The 22,430-nt window shown below is 50.4% G+C and overlaps 1 protein-coding gene across 2 annotated transcripts; it reads left to right on the top strand.

The window, feature by feature from the left end:
- The first annotated feature begins 1,435 nt into the window (after positions 1-1,435).
- Positions 1,436-10,643, top strand: LOC119396021 (sulfotransferase ssu-1). 2 transcript variants are annotated; one of them, XM_037663055.2, is made up of 3 exons: positions 1,436-1,463; positions 7,756-8,186; positions 10,181-10,643. In XM_037663055.2, exons 1-3 carry the CDS (start codon positions 1,440-1,442, stop codon positions 10,623-10,625), a joined length of 900 nt encoding a protein of 299 aa, XP_037518983.1. In that variant the 5' UTR covers positions 1,436-1,439; the 3' UTR covers positions 10,626-10,643. The 2 variants fall into 2 exon arrangements, with proteins under 2 accessions (XP_037518983.1, XP_037518984.1); XM_037663056.2 differs by lacking the exon at positions 1,436-1,463 and adding an exon at positions 2,538-2,555.
- Positions 10,644-22,430: the final 11,787 nt, after the last annotated feature.

Below are 22,430 nucleotides of genomic sequence, written 5' to 3'. Positions count from 1 at the left end.
TTCGCAGATTGCTGTCCTCACTCCTGATTGGACTGCATAAGTTTGGCGTCACGCTGTTTGCGTTGTGCAACACCCTGGTTATATTTTTGAACGGATGATTAGTGAAATCCTTCATGGCTACAAGTGCAAATACTTGGTTGTGCTACATTGATGACATTGTAGTCCTTTTCTTGACATTTTCGAACACACCATGTTCGACTTCGTGTGGTTATCACGTGCTTCACCTCTGCTGGCCAGCATAAAGACGTCGCATTTTGCAGCAGGCAAGCTGACAATACGAGGACGTCATCTGCTAGGAGGGTGTGCTTCGTGCTGTTGTCGAATACTCCTAGCCCAATTCCATAAAGACGCTCTGAAGTTTCATTGGCCTGTGTGTTGTCGCGAAATAACCTTGCAGGCATGTTGTCGCAAGGATTCTTGGGTTTGTGAACATTGCACCTTTCCGACTTGTCCTCTAGCTTATGCTGCTTATCCCTCCTCAACAGCTCTCCCTTATTAAGCTTCTTGTTTTTATATTTGAGACAATCACCTCTGTACTGCGTGTGCATGTAAATATGTGCTGCTTTCTATAACTACCCCAGAAAGCACTGCAATTCTCAGAACCTACAACTTCCTTCATGGACGATACTACTGCTGTGGAAATTAAACATTGGTGTGCAAGTATACTGTGCTTAGACTGCCTGCCATCGGTGGAAGGCTCTCCTCAATGCTCTGGCGGTACACTTCAGCCTCTACTTTGCTTGGCTTGCCCATTTTACCACTTCGATGTGAATTTATACATGATTTTATTTTCGATTCATGGGCGCCGCCATCTTAGACTGATAAGCGATTGTTCTACCTGTTTTCTATGTCGTAATATGAAATTACCATGGTCATGAAACGTTGAATGTACCGGCCCAAGCGTTTTCGTGCATGCGAGTTCACCGTACCACTGTTTGTTTATTTGATACGGACACAAAACTGCAACGTTATCAGTCCAAGATTGCGGTGCTTGAGCGTGTATTCTACCGGACATACGTCACGAAAATGCGGTGGCGCTGTCGTCGGACGTTTAGTTTCGCGCGGTAGGCAAAAGCCGCTGTGCCTGCCACAGTTGCTGCCTTGTTTTCGCTGGTGCGTGCGCTGTGTGCAGTCGTGCTACGAAGAAGAAAGGGTGTCCCGACGAGATGCGTTGCGGTTACTTACGTAGGAAGGCACAAACGAGGCGGAATAAGTTTTTGTCCACTTTTTTTTTACGAAGACCGGCGCAAGAAAGTGGCCGCAGCTGTTCAACATGAGAACTCGTCTGCGACGCCGGCTCATCGGTAGCGTGACAAAAATGGAGCGGTTTGCGCGGCTCGTTTTATCTAAAGAAAATTAGTAGCTTTGTCAAATGTGCGTCATTGTAATGTCCCACACAACATTGTTTCGCATAAGCCTTATGTAGAGCCATTGGAAACATGTTGACCTCAGAGCACAAATACGTAAGCGGTGTGGATAGCTTTGTAATCTCGTATACGGAGAATTCATCACGATTGAAAAATGTGGAAGTCAGAGAGGTAAGGAGGATTTTGTAGTATTCGTGTGAACTAAAGGTGTAGCTCGGTTCATTAATGCAGCAGCGTATGAAAGCACGACTTCGGCTAGACTTTTCCAAGTTGTATGCGCGGCTGCGATTACGCATAAATGCATTGGACACGGCTGTTAAGGCGATACGCATTAAGACATTTCCATGTCTGTCAGACTGCACAGGCAAACTGCAAGCGTGAAATGTTCCGAGTCTGTTTACGGGCTGTAGGCCTTCACGGCCTCGACTTCAGCGTGCGGGCAGAGCCGCGGGCCCGTACGCTGAAGTGATAGCAGCCTTGTTCATGGCATGTAGTAATTGTTTAATACGTTGTCGCAGCTGTATCGTCCATTAAAGTGTCACCGAGATCGCCCTTCACGTTTGAATAAGTAAGTGACCCGGCAAATTTGTTTATGTGCGAGGATTTACCGTAACGATTATGGACCTGTTCGTAATCTTACTCTGCGCATTTTCATAGCGCAGCAAAGAGTGTCGTGCGGGGCTAGGAGGTCCGTTCTTGCATTAGTTAACAAACTGAAGTGTTCACGTATGAAGTGTTCACGTGTGAAGTGTTCACGTCGATGGCATTTCGCGAATCAGTAACATTCGTGGCGTCAAGATACCTGATGTTATGGTGAGGTTATCAGAGGTAGAGTTGCACGTCAACGTAGTTTTTATACGTTCATTTCAGAGTTCTTGTTGGGGCCACGGGAACTTCCTCTGTCGCGGCCGCCCGGCCGCCCCTTGTAAACACGCGGGAGGCGCCCGATTCGCGGTGCTCGTAGGCAGCTTTGCAGCTGCTCTGCTAGTTGTCACGTGCTCATAGAGGGCGGTAGCGAGCTTTGGGCTAGGTGGAGCCGACGCGCCGCGACGTTGCTACAAGCGCCTCAGTATGTCGTCGGCGCCTACCGCTGTTTACAAACACGGCTCTGCCGCGGAGTGGTGACGAGACGGAAGCGACGGACGGAAAAAAGCCGGCCTGTCGATCCTTTGGTGAAAGAGTGCTGTGGTGAGTGGGCTTCTCTGAGTTTTTTAGCGATGTGTAATGTATAAGCACTCTCAACTTTGGTACACGGCATTCTTACCGTTGGATTTTCTGAAAAAAAGTGCAGCAGGGAACTGTGGCGCTATTATGCAAATCTATGCTCTATACAGGTTGTCCCACGTAACTTGGGCCAAGACAAAAAATGAAAGGCGCGTCGGATGCGAATTGAACCGAAAGCATACTAATCTCACTCGGCTAGAGTTACTGAGGCTGCATTCTTTAGGTCGAAAGCCTTAGATGCCTCATGAAACACAGAAATTGACCGGCGGCGTCAACACGAGTGGAGCAAAACATCATCACGTGATGACGTCACCATGTAACGTCATCATGACGTCACAGATCGCCAAAGTTAGTGACGTCATCACATGACATTGTCGCTTGGTCAAACATGGGCCGATCACGGAGGCAGCGCAAAACAAGGTGTGGTGCAGAAAGCTTGCAATGCTTCCGATCTTGGAGGCAGTGAAAAACCCCGTTAGGTGCAGAAAACTTTCGGAGGGTGGCGTTTGAGGATCAATACATAGGCTGAGAAGAAAGAGAAGATGGCTTTCGCGTTCGAGTCGTCTGAGGCTATTGCATAAGGGACCCTGTGAGTTTTTTCCCCCCTTTAACTCATTATATACGTTTATTTACACAGCTTCTTAATTACTGGTCGAGTGCCCAAAGTATGAAGCAGACTTGTACAGCAGCTTCAGAAACCATCGATCGAATTGTTTCCTATAGGATACGTCTTACGTAGTCCTTTCTTCCATATCTCGCAAAAGAAAAAAAAAATATTGCGCGAGATATGGAAAAAAACGCCAGGTCTGCGCTAAAACCGCAGCACAGTCACAGCGAAAGCTGGAAGAGCGGCGTTTCTAGAGCCCGTTAAGCTCTCTTGGGGCTACAGTACAAGTACACTAGAAAGGTACCCACTACGCCATAAATCACAATTTTTGTGAAGTTTGGAAGCACCTACTAAGCCATTATTCGTCATTCTGCGGAGAAGCGAGGCACCAGCTACACGTCTGTAAGGCATTATGTGCACTTTGTTCACGCGACGACTGATGACGATGAAGAATTATGGCTCAGCCCTTTGTAATGGGTTGGAATCTTTAAACGGCCCACCAGTTATGTAATTTGCATTGGGTGCCGCCCGCTCGCTATTTCCCTCTCCCGTCATGCTGTATAACACACGTTGACGTGGGAAAGAGACGGGGGGGAGCGAAGAACTTTACTGAGACCCCGAGGAAATGAATCATACGCTTATGGGCTTCCTTCGCAACCAATACAAGTGCCCTTGCGAGGAACCCACTACGCTATAAATCATTGTAATTTTTGAGAAGTAGGCCAGCAGGCACTCTGCCATTTTTCGTCATTCTACGGAGAGCGTTGGTACCTGCTAAACCCATGTAAGGCATCATGCGCACTTTGTTGATGCTGTGCCTGATGATGAAGAATTATGGCAGGGTCCTTTGTAATGGGTTGGAAGCATTCAACAACCTGCTCGTTGCGCAATTCGCATTGTGTGACGCCTTGTTACATAATTCGCGTTGTGCTACGCTTGGTGCTTATTTTACTCATCTACCACGCTATATTGCATATGCTAATGTGGTTCCTTCCCGACATGAAGCCTGTATAGGACCTTTTAGCAAAGCAGTTTCAAGCACCGGCATGGCTCAGAGGTTGAATACTGGGCTCCCACGCAGAGGACCCAGGTTCGAACCTCGTTCCATCCTGGAATTTTTTTCTTATTTAGTTTTTTTTCTTATTTCGAGCGATACTGGTTACGGACACCGGCGGCGGCGGCGGCGGCGGCGGACAACTACGGCGCCAAAAACGGCCGGTGAAATGATCTCATAACAGCTTTCGCTGTAAAAAGCCATATGCCGGAGCCGGCTTGCGCACTTGCACCGTGCCGGCGTTTACTTCCCATAAGGTGCTCCGCAGTGATAGAAATTATCGATAACGTCATTACAATAAAACATTATCACCTTTGGTTCTAAGGTTGCGGAAGCAGAGAAGGAAGATTTCGCCCTCTTCAGTTAGCACCGCCAACCAGCAACAGATATGAAAAAGAGGCATGTACTGCGCTTTAATATAGAAAATTATTCCTATAGAAGAGAGCAATTTCGAGAAAAAAAATATTTGCTCTAAACACTGTCCCAATGCCATCATTTAAACATATTAGTTCCCGATATTTGCAGGTGATACCTCAGCTAAAGGTACGTGAATGCTTGCGTACTTGCCTGTACACTCGGCTCATTGAATCGGTACTCGACCGATACTGTGTGTCGAAACGCTTTTCAATTTCTTAGCCACTTTTTTTTTTTTGTCTTTCCACAGGAGACCGTAACAATCAAGCGTGAGGAAATTGGGGAGCTTTTGACTCGCTCGTTTTAAAGATACCAATTATATGAACACTTCGGCTGCATTTCTGGCGTCGCCGTGAGGTTCCGTATAAAGTCCAAATCGATGACATCGTCCCGCGCGTCGTATGTTCAATGTGCGAATGAAAGCGCGCGAGAGCCGTCGACGACCGTGGATCAAGCGGAAAAGAAACGCGCGGGTCGTCTCCGTCACGCTACGTGCGCATGGTGGGGCACCGGAAGGGGGAGCGGGCAGCTGTTGCGTGGTTCCGGCAGGAACTTCGTGCTTTGGCCGGCCGGGTCAAAAGTCACGGTTTCGCCCCAAGGGCGAAACCGTGACTTTTTATAGTGCGACTGTCGAAGCCGAGCCTTAAAGCGGGGGACAGACGGTCCGATTTCCATGCGATCCGACGGCCGACGCGGCGGTGGGGGAGAGGGAATGGTGGCTGTACGATGCTATGAAAGGTCACCATTCCGGTTTCCCCTCCGCCATGTCGGACGTCGAATCGCATGAAAAATCGTACCGTCTGTCTCGCCCGATTTTCCATGCGATCCGACGGCCGACGCCGCGGTGGGGGAGAGGGAATGGTGGCTGTACGATGCTATGAAAGGTCACCATTCCGGTTTCTCCTCTGCCGTGTCGGACGTCGAATCGCATGAAAAATCGTACCGTCTGTCTCGCCCTTAAGGCCGAGACGGTACGATTTTCCATCCGATGCGGCGTCCGACGCGGCGGTGCGGCAGCCGGAATGGTGACCTTTCATCGCATCGGACCGCCACCATTCCGGCTGCCGCATCGCCGCGTCGGACGTCGCATCGGATGGAAAATCGTACCGTCTGTCTAGTCCTTTAATCCGCGAACAGCGACGTTCAGAGCGTTGCGAAGCGGGTAGGTGCCACAGAATGTGAGCAAGCCCCACTACTCACCTCCGGTCCCCTAAAAATGAAGCTGTCTATGTAACTAGCCTAGCGGGTATGTGGCAAGCCATAGAGTTTCTTAATAATACACCAGAGCAGTGGTTCTCAGCCGTCGATGTGGCGGGGACCCCATGTGGACTGGTCGAAGTGACGGCGAACCCTTTGGTGTGATGAAATGAAAAAGAGGGGGAGGGAGAGGGAGACGCGCTCGCTACCGTATTAAAAGGAAGACAGAACAGGCGACGAAAATGCAGCGCTATTGCGGCTGATGTTCTTGTTGAGAATGCTGCTGCAGTTCCTCGAGCGGCACCTGGAAGGTCAAACTCGCCTCCCCAAAAAATTTTTGTTCGTGGGCGATGGCGTCACGGAACCCCATTTGAGAACCACTGCACTATAGGGAACTCTGGCGCTAGTGTTGATGAGGGCTGCAACTCACGGCGCTTCAGCCAACATGGGAATGATGGGTAGCACACGGATTTGTCTAAGCTTCGTTCTTTCGGCTCCGTTTAGCTCCGTGTGGCCTGCAGACGCCTTGTCGAAAGACGAAGTTCAGCAAATGTTCAGCAGTTACACCTCACCACCTTGACCTTTTTAGGCTCACGAATTCAAATCGGGTCACGAAGTTCACAACGGTCCATTCTTTTATCCGAAACGAACGCCAAAACACAGCAATAAACAAAGCCACAAGTGCGTTCGAAGCCGTAAGCACGAAGACCATAGGCAAATCCGTGTACTACCCATCATTCCCATGGTAGCTGAACGATCGCAGCACCAGAGTTATCTCTAATAATTATTGTATGAAACTGTATGTGCCAAGCAGCTCCTAGCAGTTATGTGCCACAGAAATTGGACATGCTCCACTACTCACCTCCGGGCCACAAAAATTGAGATAGATAATATTCTTTAATGAAATTCCCGGAGAGGTTAGCCTGGTTTGTTGCCTGGCTTGCTACTCCAGGTGTCGGGTGATGACTATGGTATATACAATGATCACATATACACCATATACACACAAATAGTACGTACAGTCACAAAAGCACATATATACATAAAAAGAGTCATTCGGAAGCTTTGGTTAAGCTGAGTGTTCCTCGAGAACGCCAACAGCGCTTTTGTGTTGCGCATAGCACAACTGCTGTCTTGCCACGGGCCGAGAAGGTGCCGCAGCTCTAAGCTCGAGCCGTGTTGCAAATGAAGAATCGGTTGTTAGAATCTTTAGGATTATCTTTAGGATTAGAATCTTTAGAACCTTTAGAATCTCTCATTCGGCGTTGTAACGGGAACAGTCGCAGAGTACGTGCTTTAAGTCTTCCCGAGTATATACTTGTGGTGCACGTGGGTGAGTCCGACTGCCTGATCTTGTGCTTGAAGTATTTCGTGTAGGCAACGTCGAGTTTCAGCTGGTGAATGCAAGTTTCATCTTGCCTGGTTAGTCCCTATGACATCTAAAAGGAATTTCGATATGTATATAACTAGCCTAGTGGGTATGGACTTTTTACTTGCCATTAAAATACCGCCTTTGAGCGTGAGTAACGGCTACAAGTACCACCCATTTCCCCCGATTTTGCCCGATCTCAGTGAGACTGAGGAACGACTAGATATTTCCCAGAACGTCGTAAAAAGAAAGCGCTCAGTCACTTCAGCTTACACAAAAAAAAAATAAAAGACCGCTCAACCACTTTAGCTTGTACAAACCGATCTAGTGGCTTCGAAATGTTTTGGAATGGTTGTGAAGTTTCGTGAAGCTTAGCACTGAGGCGGAAAACGCTTCTCTGTCGCTGTTTCATCAGCCTTCGCGACATTAAGTCAGTGAAGCTGGCCCCTCAATTCCGCTGTACATTGTGCTTTATTAAAGCCACGCGTAACTTTCTTCTTTCAATTGTTTTTTTCCCTCTTAGTCCTTTCTTGAACACAGGTCGGGAATGCAAGCCACAATGATCGAAAGAGACAGGCCTTACTGCAAGATTGTAGACGGCCACAGGCTTCCGGGCAGCTTCTCCGAAGAAGTGTACCGCAGCGGTCTTCGGTACCGGCCCGAGCCGGGAGACGTGGTCGTGGACACCTTCCCCAAGTGTGGCACCCACTGGGTCCTGGGCATCCTGAAGGCCGCCTACCAAGTGTGCAGGGGCGTAACTCCGGGATACGGCCTCCTGGAGAAACTCGGACTCGATGCCATCGAGATGTGTGCCAGGCCTCGGATCGTCTTCACGCACCTGCCGTTCCAGCTGGTGCCCTTTTCGGACGAGGCCAAGTACATCTACGTTATAAGGAACCCAAAGGACTGCTGTGTGTCCTTCTACCACCACACCAAAACCATACCAGCGTACAAGTGAGTCTTCACAAATGACAAAGAAACCTCTTGTGCCGTTCGGGCTCGTTGTACTGCGTGGTATTTCTGCCAGTTCACCGTGCAAGCTGCTAAAACGAGCTTTACTCGGAACTAGTATAGTGGAGCCTGTAACTTAATCCTCCCTCTCATCTTTATGTTCTCTCTTCCCATTGTGCCCGCGTAGGGTAGCAAACCTGGCGCATTTCCAGTTAACCTCCTTGCCTACTGCCTTTCCGCTTCCTTCCTTCCTACTATGGCACCGCGAAAAATGAAGTAATCCTGCAGCTTATATGTGTAAGAAAACCCGGTAACATAAGCTATACTTCTACGTAAAATAATCGGCGTGTTCACAAAACTAGACGGCTGGGAAAACTTTATTTTTCTTACAGTAGCCAAAACAGATGTGCCACACGCACGTATTTGTTAAAATTGCGTTGAAGTCAGGCGCTATAAATGCATGATCAACTGCGTCTGAACGACGCAGACAGCACCTCGTGCGTTGCGCCACGTAGAAAGGTGCACAAATTTAAGTCAACAATGTGCATTTCTTACGCTCGACCCCGCTTAGCAATGAGCGCGGCCAATAACATTAGATCGGGTATGTATCCTGCGGAAGACATAGCTACCTGAAGAAAACTTATATTTCTGCCGGCGCGCAATGCCATGCGTTTCCGGCGGGAAGTACAACCCGTGCCTATTATCTTTTGTCTTTCAATAAATGAACTTATCTAAAAACGCACCGCTATGTCACTGAGACGTCTCGTTAAATAAACTGCAGCAAACGTGATTTCGGCAGAAAGACTGGGATGGCATGCAGGTGGCAGGCGCGTAGCCACGGTTTTACTTTGGTAGGGGTCCGACCCCTTTGTACGTATACGTACGCGTACATTCGTAAGAAAAAAAGAGTACGTTGACTCCTTTCGGGGAGTCTTGACGTCCCACGTATATGACTCTCTTTAAAGAGGCACGTCGACTCTCTTTAGAGATCATTGTACTCTCTTCGGAGAGTCGTGTGACCCACAAGAGTGTTAACGTGGCTCTTTAAAGAGAGTCATATACGTGGTAAGTCAAGACTCCCCAAAAGGAGTCGCACATACCCTTTTTCTTTCTTAGAGCGTATACGTGCGCGTGTATATATAAGTATCACTGGTGTAGCCAAGGAGGGGGGAGGCTGAACCACCCGCCCCCCCTCCGACCCCCCAAAATTTTGAGTTTTGCATGTGTCTTTGTACATGCGCACGTGCAAACGCACGCACGAACATACACAAAGTATGCTTGAACACCTTCCCCCTCCTCCGCCTCTCCCCCCAAAAAAAACATTCTGGCTACGCACCTTTTATATATATATATATATATATATATATATATATATATATATATATATATATATATATATATATATATATATATATATATATATGCACATTAACTACAAACATTTGGCAGGGGATGAACTAGAGGGTCTGATGAAATCTCGTCTGGTTGGGATGAAACATTGGTGAAAACATTGAAGGACGCCGATCAAGGTGGAAAATATTTACTGACGTTTCGGCTCTCACACGGGAGCCTTGTTCACAAAGAAGGCTTTCACTGTGAACAAGACTCCCGTGTCAGAGCCGGAACATTTTCACATTCAACGAAACGAGAAACAGCGCGAAACACAGGACAGTGAAAGAGACGGACCAAGCGCAGCGTCACTGTCCTGTGTTTCGCGCTGTTTCTCGTTTCGTTGCACATGTACCAGCCGGCCCAAATAATCACTCTAGTGTTTTTAAGATAGGTCGGCGTTCTTCAATGTTTGGAATGGAATCTGAACCCCCGAACGCTTCGCCCTCCCCCCCCCCCCCTCCCGTTTTTTTTTTCTTTCTGGTTAATCTTTCCCAAGCCGGTATATCCAGAGCCATCAAGCTAGCACTTTCTGGCGGGTATATTTGAACATGCGATACTGACCCGCTTGTCTGAACTTAACATTGCGCACGTCATTCCGCCCGCAGGTTCCAGGATGGCACCTTTGACGAATACTTCGAGATCTTTCTGGACGGGCGCACCGACTTCGGCAGTTACTACGAGAGCCTGCGTTCGTGGTACTCCAAGAGGAACGAGCCCAACGTGCTCTTCCTCACCTACGAAGGCATGCACGCGGACGTCCGAGGATCTGTGCTGAAGATAACGCGCTTCGTAGACGCCGGCATTGCGGACGAACTGGCGAGGGACGAAGACAAGATGAGGACAGTTCTGGAGAACTCGAGCGTTAGCAGCATGAAAAAAGAGTTCGCCCTGCAGTTTGTCAGAAAGGGCACCGTGGGAGACTGGAGGAACTACTTTTCGCCAGAGCAGTCACGAAGACTGGAGGAGAGATTCTTCCGCGAAGTGGCAGGTACAGACATTCCTAAGCTGTGGGAAAGTACCGACTGGCTTCTCGATGAAACGAAGACCTGAACAATCTCCGTATATTCCAGTGACTAACACGTCCCCTCCTGTTATGTTTGCCGCTCATAAGTCGATCCTGCAGACAGGACGGCGCGGCACGGTACGTCGTACAAAGCTTCTTTCTCGGCTCTCCCCCTGCCTGGTCTTTTCGCTGGGCAATTATCAAGAGAAAGCAAACGGCTTCCTTTGAGCAAGCTTGTCTGCCCCGATGGCCAGCATGGGTTGCGGTCAGGCGACCGTTCTCAGAGGTCGGCGGCCTGAATGTGTGGGAAAATGAGGAGGACATCCCCCGCTCTAAGCAGTCGCTCGAGGCGACAGTATGCGTGACCCCAACACGGACCAAGATGTGCTTTTGCAACAATGCAAGGTCGAATGCGTGGGATTGGATTGGATTGGAACAAACTTTATTTGTGCCTGCAGTTGGGCGCTCGCGCGCCCCGACGAGGGCCTACGTCGTCTTCGGGGTTGCCGTTACTCGGCGCGGGTCTCCGCTCGCCGTTGCCGGCTCGCTGGGTCCCTGCCTTTCGAGCGCCCCGAGGACCTGCTGGACGGCCCAGAGCTGTTGATCCAGGTCGTAGCTCTTCGCGGCTTCCTCGAGCCGCGACGGGATCGTTCTTGATCTCGCTTCCTCTGGGTGTTTGATGCAGTCCCACAAGATGTGCGTGTGATCCGCCGTCTCCCTCCGGCAGACCTTGCACTTGTCGGTCGGGTATGTCTCGGGGTACATGCGATGCATCAGTCCCGGACTCGGTAGCGATCCGGTCTGGAGCTGTCTCAATAGTACCGCCTCCGCTCGACTCAACCGCGGGTGCGGGAGTGGGAAAGTCCTGCGAGCCATGCGGTAGGCTTTTGTGATGTCGTTATAGTCCGTCATGCGGTCCTTGGCTCCGAACCACGTCTGACGGTCTGTCGCCGGGGCGCGGTTAGTTAGCGCTCGCGCCGCTGCGTGTGCCGTCTCGTTGTGATTGGCATTGCGTTCCGACGCGTCACCCGCGTGCGCCGGGAACCACTTAATTCTTACTTTTCTGTCTTGCAGTTTGGCCGCACGCAATACTCGTTCGGCCTCTCTACATACTTGGCCTTTGGCGAAGTTTCGCACCGCCTGTCTCGAGTCACTTAGCACGGTGTGGCAGTCTGGGTCGATGATGGCCAGGGCGATGGCCACCTCCTCCGCTTGTTCCGCTCCAATGCTCTTCACGCTCGCTGCCGTCCTTGTTGCGCCGGTCGACGCCTCGATGACGACCGCTGCGAAAGCGTTCTGTTGGTATTCGGCCGCGTCCACATATCGCGCGTGCTCGTCGTTGGCGTGCAGGTCGATGAGAGCCTTGGCCCTCGCCGCTCTTCTTCCCTTGTTGTAGTCGGGATTCATGTTCTTGGGTATGGGGTCGGTTCTGGTTTGGCGTCGGACCTCTTTGGGGACGGGGAGCTTCGTCTCCGCTTCGTTCGAGTGTCCTATTCCCAGGTCATCCAGTATTTTCCTCCCGGCATTGGTCGTGGACAGCCGCTCCAGTTGAGCGCTCCGTTGTGCTTCGGCTATTTCTTCGAGCGTGTTGTGTATCCCGAGTTGTAAGAGGCGGGTCGTGCTCGTGGACTCAAACAGGCCCAACGCCGTTTTGTACGCTCTTCTGATGATGGCATTGATTTTGTTGCGTTCGTGTTGCAGCCATCTGTGGTAGGCTGCGACGTAAGTGACGTGGCTGATGATAAAGGATTGTACGAGCCTGATTAGGCTCTCCTCTCTCATGCCTGCTTTCCGGGACGTGACTCGTTTGAGGAGTCGCGTCGCGTTGGCCGCCTTCGCTGTAAGACGGGCGATGATGTCGCCGTTTCTTCCGTGCTTCTCGATGACCATGCCTAGGATCCTGATTTTACCGACCTCGGGGATAACGTTGCCGGATTTGGTTATGATTCGGATCTTTTCGTATTCGCGTTTTTTGGTCTTGCCTCTGACGTTGTTGGTAGGTGGGAGTATTAGGAGCTCCGATTTGCTCGGCGAACATATCAGTCCGGTGCCCTCCAACCGGTCTTCTATCGCGTCGACGGCGGTTTGCAGCGCGCACTCAATGTGGGCGTCGCTGCCACCGGTCACCCACAGCGTGATATCGTCCGCGTAGATGGTGTGCCTGACGTGTTCGACATCCGCGAGCTTCTCTGCCACTCCGATCATTACCAGGTTGAACAGCATCGGCGAGATGACCGACCCCTGCGGTGTGCCAGTGCTCCCGAGCTTCTTCTCTTGCGTCTGTAGGTCGCCTGCTCGCAGCTCGGCGGTCCTGTCCGTGAGGAAGTCCTTAATGTAGTTGTAGGATCTCTCACCCATGTTGAGATTTGAGACTTGGGACAGGATCGCCGAGTGTTTCACCTTGTCGAAGGCGCTCTGCAGGTCGAGCCCCAGGATTGCCTTGTTGTCGCGTGCGCTGCCATCGCCGTCGATGATTTGGTATTTGAGCTGCAGCATCGCGTCCTGCGTGCTCAGGTGCTGTCTGAAGCCGATTACCGTGGCCGGGTGCAGCCCTTCTCGTTCCAGGTAATCTTGCCACCTGTTGAGCAGGACGTGCTCCAGCACCTTGCCCACGCAGGACGTGAGCGAGATGGGCCGGAGGTTGTCCGTGTCCGGTGGCTTCCCCGGCTTGGGAATCAGAATGGTCTTGGCTGTCTTCCACTGCTTCGGCAGCTCGCCCGCTTTCCAGCACTTGTTGAAGTACTTTGCTAGGTTCTCAATGGAGCCGTCGTCGAGGTTCTTCAGCGCCTTGTTCGTGACGAGGTCCGGGCCGGCCGCCGACCGGCTGTTGAGGCCGTGCAGGGCCGCGCGGACTTCCTCGACGTCAATATCGCGATCGAGGTTCGCGTTGGGTTGGCCGCCGTACGGCGCGTGTTGTTCGGTGGGTGTAGTTGGCAGATATTTGTCGTTGATACGCCTGGTGACTTCATCGGCGCCGTGTACCGAGACCGCCCGATGTATGAGCTTGGCGAGTCTGTCCCTTTGGTGTGACTTGGTCTTGGTTTCGTCGAGCAGATGCCGCAGCAGGTTCCACGTCTTCCCGCTGTGCATCTGCCCGTCTGCTGCGTTGCAGATCTCGTTCCACTGTTGCGCGCATAGCACGCGGCAGTGATCTTCGATCGCTCGGTTGAGCTCCGCCACCTGCTTTCTGAGTCTGCGGTTGAGCCGTTGTTTCTTCCATCGATTGAGTATCGACTGTTTGGCCTCGATGAGATGCGCTAGCCGGCTGTCTACTTTGTCTATCTCCGCGTCCGTTTTAATTTCTTTCGTCGCGTCGCGTACGTTCTTGGTGATTTCGGCCGTCCACGAGTCTATGTCTTCGATCTCGTCGTCACCGTCTTCCCTCTGGTTTCTGGTGTGTCGGAAGGCATCCCAGTCTATCCATCTGTGTGTTCTGTTGCTGGTGTCGTTGTGTTCTGGTATGCCGATTTCCACGATGGTGTGGTCACTGCCGAGGTCGGCCCCCGTGTTTCTCCAGGTGATCGCGCCCCGGACGTCGTTCTTGACGAACGTGAGGTCCGGAGTGGTGTCGCGGGACACGGAGTTACCGATTCTCGTCGGATGCGTCGGGTCCGTGATGAGGGTGAACTCGAGTTCCGTGGCGTCTTGGTACAGGTCGCGGCCCTTTGCTGTGTACTTGTTGTAGCCCCAGGCTGGGTTCATCGCGTTGAAGTCACCGCACGCGATCAGCGTGTTGCGGCCCGCCGCGGTGCTGGCTCTGTGCAGTAGTGTCTTGAATCTCTCTTTTCTCTTCGATGGGTTGCTGTAGACGTTCAGCAGAAATATGCTTCCTTTTCTCTTCTTGCCCGGGATGATTTCGGTGAGTGTGTGCTCGATCTTGATAGTGTTGTGGAGCTCGTGTTCGACGAACGTGAGTCCCTTCCTGACCAGGGTGCACAGGCCTCTGCCGTCGGGTGGGCCCTTGTGCACTCTGTAGCCGGGGAGTGACGGTGCGTCGGTGAGTGTCTCTTGTAGTAGTATCACGTCCGGCTTGCGCGCGGCGCGTGCAATGTGCTGCTGGATGACTGCCTTCTTCCTTCCGAAGCCGCGACAGTTCCACTGCCACACTGTTACGCCTGTTGCTGCTGCTGCGTTGGCGGCCATAATTGCGTTGGCGCGTATGCGGTTCCTTGGTTGGGTGGATGTAGCGCGAAAATGGGCGCAAACGTCGGGTGGCTCACGATCGGCTGTAGGGTCCTTTCGATGTAGGCGAATCTGTTTATGTTCTCAGCTTGGTAGTTATCCACTGTTTGTTTCATTGCTGTCACTGCTGCGATGTTCGCCGTGAGTAGCTCTTCGAGTTTGGTGAATCTCGCTTCGAATTTGGCTTCGAGGTTCTCGTTGCGGTCGTTTTCTTTTTGCTTGCGCGGGGCCTCGATGGCTCGCTTCTTCTGTGCCGGTTCCTCTACGGCTGCCTCCTGGTTCTTCGTGCTTGTTTCCTCTGTCTCTCTTGAGCTTGGCGTGGGTCTCTGTGGAGACTCGTTGTTGCATAGCAGCAGCTTACGGATCTCAGCAATCTCTCTCGAGAGGTTGTTAATAGTTGTTCGCAGCGCCGCGTTTTCTTGCCTTAAGGTCTCGTTGGCTTCTCGCACCTTGTTCATATCGTCTTTCTTCGCGGCTTCCGTGATTTTCTGCGCGCTCCTTGTATTGTTCCCTTTCGCTGCGTCGACCCAGCCTACTCGTTCATGTGATGGTGACCTTTTCTTGCTGCTGTCTCTGGATTTTGGCGCGCGATTCTTCGATGGAGTCCTTGACTTTTGCACAGCTGACGGCTTGTCGAGTGGCAGGGTCAGGGTCACGCAGACAGGGTCACGCAGACGCCTTTTCTTTCCCGGAACGGTTTAACGACTGGCTCCGCGAGTTCAACTCGATGTGTATGGGAAAATGGCGTGAATGCACCAGGGCTAAAATACAGATGTATTTCGACCGTGAGAATCCCTGAGAGCGTGGGAAGGAGAGGGAGAGCCATGATGGGAAAGAGTGCCAAAACGCCTGTCTGCGCTGTAAAGACACTGCTGTCGAGATTAAGGACAGCCCGGTAGGGAGTGGCTTAATCTGAGAATGAACGGATTGGATAAGGGAATGTCGAGGCGGACCACCAGTGGCCACCTCCCCTTTTTCTTTGTTACCGCAAGGTACTTAAGACTGGACGGAATTCGTTTCCCTTCAGTCTAGGCTGTGATCACTAAACTGATCGATCAGTAAGACTCCGTACGATGCAACTTTCGTCTGGGCCGTAACCACTTGGTGGTCGAACAGTGAGACTCGGTTCTTCGTATGTAGTAACAGTGTTCTAGGCTCTAACTTAAGAAAAGTTAAGTAGAAGAGTAAGATGCTGTTGATGTCTATGTTATCATCAGTGTGCTTCGGCAAGATGTACATATGACTGTAAATATTTCGCTGCAATATACCTTCAAGTTTTCATTACCTCCAACCTGCCTCCTGCTTCATCGACGTCGATCATCTCCTTGACGGGACTTCAATCCACATCAAGGAGAAAACGAACAAAGGAAAAACATAACTCCTCCCTAATTATTTCCTGTAATCTTCTGCAATATGTTCCGCATTATATAATACATCTATACAACCACCACACGAACTGTGTGTGTGTGTAGGAGGGGGGGGGGGGTCTAATATATGTAAGATAGTCAATAATCCCTCGTCTCCCCGCCCCCCGTCCGCCTCAGAAAGTTTCTCTAGGATCAAAATCCTGGAGAAATTTTCGGTACACCCCACATCACAAGTGTCTTCTATGGCGACTGCTCAAGGACACCTAAATCCTGCTGTGAACACCCATCGCGAAAGTGCTTTGCGCGAACCCGCTCAGCGAGATCTGTGATGTCGCCATCGCAGATATAGTAACAAGCCTACGAAATAATAAAATAACCGAGCACAATTTAATTATTGTTGTACGTTTTTATGTTACTGCATTGAAAACGACTTAGTTTATTCTTTGCAGGGTAGGAGGTAGTCCTTTGCAGGAAGCAGCAGCAGTGCACGTGTCAGAGCCGAAACGTTTTCCAGATAGGTCGGCGCCCTTCAATGTTTGGAATGGGGTTCGAAACCCCTAACACTCCGCCCCCCCCCCCCCATCTTCTTTATGGCTACGCCTTTCACAGGTCATGCCGTACTCATGAACATGCGCATGAGCATGATCATGCCGTGCGCATGAACAAAACGCTGTTTAACCTGAACTAGCACCGACTGTGCCGCGTATAAACCATTATAATGTCACCGACTGCGGGCATTGGTTTTGGATTGCAGTGGACACGGCACAGCGCTGTGCCGAGTCCACTTCTCGTCTGCGTCGGTGTTAATCGCGCTGTTAGCCACGATGGTTCAGGAGACTCACACCGCGACACTATTGACTGAGACTCTGGCCGACCCGTGAACCAGGGTGAGCGGAATTTCTGTCCGTACCAGTCCGAGTGAACGCGACTGAGAATTTTGGTGAGAGAGCCCGAGAGGACCCAGCTTGCACGGAATTTTGGTAAGTATAAGTCCAAGTCACCGGCGGATCCAAAGGGGGGGGGGGGGTCATCAGACTTCCGATAAGCTGACACCCCCCATTCGTCCCCCTTCGGAAAAAGACCTGTATTCGTCCCTGGTCCAAGTGTGAGGGGTCGAGCAGAAGTTGAGAAGTTATGCTCGAAAATAGGGAAAATTTTGAAAATCTCAGGCAGAGTCCAAGCAAAAAAAATACTGTTTCTGAGCGAGTCCATTTTACCTGATTGTGCTGCTGGCTAAAAAATTACACCATCTCCCGCTAAGGGGGACCATGAGGCGATGCGAAGCCGAAGCACTTGCACGATCGCGTTCCGTTGGCGTTCGCTGGGCATGCTACCGACCTCGCGTCGTGGAACGCAAAGAGGAACACTACGCGCGTCGAGTCTTCCCTCTAGCCTGGCCGTTAATTCTCACAGGGCGTGCGGGGAACGTCGACAGGCGCGCGAGAGAGAGGCAGCGTAGGAGAGGAGAGAGAGGGGGAGGGGACGCGCATGCGCTGGCCCCCATCGCGGCGCTGCGCAGGAGAGACTTTCGGCATGTCGAGCCGGTCGAGCCCGCATACCCGCATTTCAGAGGAGCAAACCGAGGCAAGCGTTGGACTGAACGCGCGCAGCGCTATACCATTTGAAGGAGAGAAGGCTAGAGGAGGAGAGTAACGTACGTGCCGTGAGAACAGAAGCGAGAACGCAGGAGAAGCGCAAGGTACTGGTAGAGAAGTGGAGAGAGCAACGCGCAGCTGTTGGAGAGGGGGAAGGAGGAGAGTCCCGCATGCGTAGTGTGAGTGCGGACAACGACGCTGCGTGCAGATTACCACGCCTCGTTACATACACCCGAGCAAGAGATACTTCGCATCTAAAACTCACGAGGTCCCTTATGCACTCAGCTGAGATGACTCGAAAGCGAAAGCAATGTCCTTTTTCTGCCGAAGAATTGATGTGTGGGCAAGTTTGGTTATGCATCTTTGAAACGGGCGGCGCAAAAACAAGGACATAAGAAAGGTACGACACACCACAGATCTTCTCGGTCGATGTGTTGATCCTGCCGCGGCACACTCTGAAAGCTTTCTGCGCCTAACCTGGACCATGAACATAAACAAATATGCTTATGAATGCCAAAATCACTGTTGCTTAACTGAGTCATTTCCAACCATCAATATACAGGCCTTTTACACAGAGAAGGCGTGAAAACTAGCTCGGCATACTCACTCATGAGTACGCACACTATCATTCACTTGAATGACATGAGTGTAAGTACGAATGAGTGACAATTAAGAGGCGTGAGTAAACCTGTGCATGAACATGAGTGAGTACTCATGAGTGTGAGTTGGCGTGAGTAAAAAAAGTCACAGTTTCGCCGCAAGGGCGAAGCAATGAATGCGATAGCAAGAAATTAATGCTATACGAAGTGAGGCTCGCCAATGGATACTCTCAGTTTGAACAGCGTTCCTGTTGCAAAGGCGGCCGAAGCAGCGAAGGAAACTAGCGTGCTTCAACTGTCGAGCTGTGACACTTGATAGTTCGCGCTCATCTTCTGTTTGTTCGTTTAGCGGCGTCCCTTCAGCTCGAGTGACTTTCGTGCGCTCGGTAACATGAGCGCGGACATCACGGTGAAAGCGTGAAACATTCCTCTTCCCCTCACCGCGAGAAAACCGCGCGAGCAGACAACGGAAGGGCAATGTTCTCGCTGCGCAAATATAAGAAGCGAGCGAGCTCGACGACGACTTTTAAATGCGCCCGTCGTGCTGCTAGCGTCATCTCGCTGGTAATTAAGAAAGCTTATTATCGCCTGCCGTCTGTGAGTCCGTCCAGCGGTAAAGGGTATGTATATAACGCTCGCCGTTAGCTACGTGGAGGATCTGCGTTTCGTGGCGTAGTGGATAGCGCCACTCGCTGTGGAACAAGAGGTCCCTGGTTCGATTCCGCGCTTCGGAAGCATTTTTCTGAATTATTTTTCTTTGGGGCTTTTATATATATATATACATACTTATACATATACGGTGCATGACGGCGACGGCGACGGCAAAATCCAGCCGAGACTGTCCATATAATTGCTATCGCAATAAAACGTGAGTGAGCGAGTATCGATGACTGTGAGTAGGCGTAAGTATGAACGTGAGTGAGTGCTCATGAGTGTGAGTATGGGCGAGTGTCGAAGGGTGTGAGTAGACGTTAATATGAACGTAAGTGAATACTCATCGGTGAGAGTACGCGTGGGTCTGAGTATGGGGGAGTGTCGAGGAGTGTGAGTAGACGTCAGTATGAACATCATACCGTATAGGCGAGTATGAACGTGAGTGAATACTCACGTTCATAATTAAGTTATATTTCTGTGCTTGAGATTCTATTTATGTTTTCATACTTTTGTATATATAACATTTTTATTCCTGTGTTGCTCTCCCTTGTTTGTTTATTCAATCCTGTATATCTTGTGATCTGTACGTCACCTTAATGTGATATTTTAAGATGACAGTATTCATAAATAAAGAAATAAATATTCTGCATATTCATAGACAAGCTTCCGCACTGAAAAAAAGAAGTTTCACTCCTGCTGCACAAATGTTTTCCGCATATGTGTATCACACCTATGGGTTCAGCTCATTTCACCCATACGCCCATGTGTCTCCCGTATGTAGATTTTCATTCTTTTCATGTACTCCTTGTTGTCACATGGGCATTTTCATAGAGCAGATATGGATTCTGTTTGTTCTGTCCGTATGCCCATGCGGTTACCATATGTTCCATATCATACTATCCATGTATTCTGTATCGCCGTATGGGTCTGTCGCAAATACGGATGTCGTATGTTCGTAACACTACATCCATACACCCATACGGAATTCCTTATGTACCATATGTTACTTTCCATATCTTACAATTCCCGTATACATCCGTATACATCCGTATACTTCCCTACAAAATCCATATATTTGATATGGTAGATGCGCGGAATCTGTTTGTTTTCAGTATGATAACATATGGATTTTTTCAGTAGGGCTGCAGCGTGTCCTGAAACGGTGTGATTGACTCCAACGCCGCGTAGTTTTGGGTTCTGCTGCCGAGATGTTACCAACGCATGCCGACATACTATCCAACCATACCGAAGTATTATCTCGGCAACAGCGCCCAGCGCTTCGCGGCTGGCATCAGTCAAACTATAGTACAGGCCACGCTGTGGAGATTCGAGTTAAGCTTGGTGACGGCTGTACATTTCGTCCACTTTCTTTCTTTTTACGCTTGGAGTATCCTGGCGAGTTCGGTGCGTCCACGTGGTCAAGAGCGCCATGACGTCAAGGCTCGCCGCTTTCTCGAGTAAGTGAATGCGCTCCGCAGGAATGTACATGTCCCCAAGGTGGACCAACGGTGGACACATCCAGAATAGCTCCCCTGTAGTGAACGCTTTTCTGGGAGCGCGATCACGCAGGCGCGCGCGATCACGCGCGCGCCTGCTGCCTCGCCAGATGCACTTTGCCCTACAGGGCGTGGTCGCCTGCGCGCGCGCTTATTTTGTGAGGGGGTGGTTTGTATGTCTTGTGCGTCCACCGCGATGTCCTCGCTGAAGTTTCAAAGCGTACGATGTCACTTCGCCCGCTGCAGCGGCCGCATTTGCAAAAGGAGCGCGCTGTTCAAACAGAAAGAACAACTGTGATATAGTTGTTAATTCGCGCTCTCCTGTGTATACCTGTGCGTTCATTTCTTGCGTCCTTTTTTATGTTTGAGCAGCGCGCTGGAAATTTCGAGCTGTTTTCCGTTCTTCGCGTTACATTCCAATTTGTTGCTATCGCATTCATTGCTTCGCCGTTGCGGCGAGACTATGACTTTATTTATGTTGCGGCCGTGGTAGTGTGTTGTCCGCGCAGCTGGCTCGAATGATAACAGTTAAAACTTCCAACTGTTTGTGTTTGCGCATGGCTTTTAACCTAGAGTTAATTATCTCTGTGGTTGGTGCTCATCTAGTTGTCGTTTTACCGGCTCAGCTTTTCCTAGTATGTTATATTAACTACATGAAGGCCACTGAACGTAGTAGAACGACGCCGGTACACGTACACACACGGGCGTCGTCGCGGTTCTGCCGGGGAGTGACGACGAGACGCGAGCGACGCCCCGCCACGGTGGTCTAGTGGTTATGGCGCTCGACTGCTGACCCGAAGGTCGCGGGATCGAATCCCGGCCGCGGCTGCTGCATTTTCGATGGAGGCGAAAATGTTTGAGGCCCGTGTACTTAGATTTAGGTGCACGTTAAAGAACCCCAGGTGGTCGAAATTTCCGGAGCCCTCCACTACGGCGTCTCTCATAATCATACCTTGGTTTTGGGGCGTTAAACCCCAGATATTATTATTGAGACGCGAGCGACGGAGGGGGGAAAAAACCGGCAGGTCGATCCATTGGTGAAAGCGTGCCGTGGTGAGTGGACTTGTCCGAGGTTTATAACGATGTGTAAGCTCTCTCAAGTTCATATAATTGTCTGAGAAAAAGTGCAACAGGGAGCGGTGTCGCTATTATGCAAATCTATGCACGATACGTGCCTACGAGAGCTACAAGATTTTGCGGTGGTACAAACACCGGAATGTCATGACATGGCGCACAGATTTGCATAAACTACGTCATTCGCTTTAGTTAACTAGCTAAGCAATAAAATTTTCAATTAAATATTGCATTTAAATGTAACCATTGAAAGATATATACTATATTAGTGCTCGTATACTAAAGATATACTACTAATAATAAATACTAAAGTAATACAAATACTAAATACTGCTAATAATAATACTAAAGATATACTATATTAGTGCTCGTAGGAAGCCATATGATTTCTTTGGGAGGTTAACAAAGGCGATAAGCGTGAAAAAATTAACGCCACATGAACTTCTCCAAAGCCAGAAGCTTGAAGTCTTGGGAAATCCGTCTTCTACCCGTTGTTCCCGTACCAGCTGTACTTACAAGCGCTGCGCCAGAGGTCCGGCGAGTATTGTTTGTAGGTGATTTCGCAGAGTGTAAGTTCTTTCGTGCACGCGGTGGATCAGCGGCTTTCAAGTCCATCAACGTGCTTGGATTATCAGAAAGAGTGACCGCGCTCCAACATGAGCAGCATGCCCTCAAAGCTTGCTTCATATTTAGGCGCGAATTGCATGGAATCCAATAGCCGGAGAGATAAGGGCAAAGGAAAGACAGGGAGGTCAACCAGAGGAGATCTCCGGTTGGTTAATTTGTACTTGGGAAGAGAAAAATTTGCAGTGGCTTAGCTCGGCTATGCCAGGATATACGTAGCATTAGCTAAGGTTCAGCTGATTATTCTTAGCTTTCTTGGTT

Source organism: Rhipicephalus sanguineus, chromosome 6 (assembly GCF_013339695.2).
Source record: "Rhipicephalus sanguineus isolate Rsan-2018 chromosome 6, BIME_Rsan_1.4, whole genome shotgun sequence".
Taxonomy (NCBI): Eukaryota; Metazoa; Arthropoda; class Arachnida; order Ixodida; family Ixodidae; genus Rhipicephalus; species Rhipicephalus sanguineus.
The sequence above is the reverse complement of the archived record's forward strand: the minus strand, read 5'-3'. Positions and strand labels throughout refer to the sequence as shown.

What these genes read in the sequence shown, in the direction of transcription:
- LOC119396021 (XM_037663055.2), top strand. Translation starts at nt 1,440, where the DNA reads ATGTTGACCTCAGAGCACAAATAC. An exon ending in TGACCTCAGAGCACAAATAC is followed by an intron (nt 1,464 to 7,755) that starts GTAAGCGGTGTG and finishes TTTCCCTCTTAG; the next exon opens with TCCTTTCTTGAACACAGGTC. An exon ending in AAAACCATACCAGCGTACAA is followed by an intron (nt 8,187 to 10,180) that starts GTGAGTCTTCAC and finishes TTCCGCCCGCAG; the next exon opens with GTTCCAGGATGGCACCTTTG.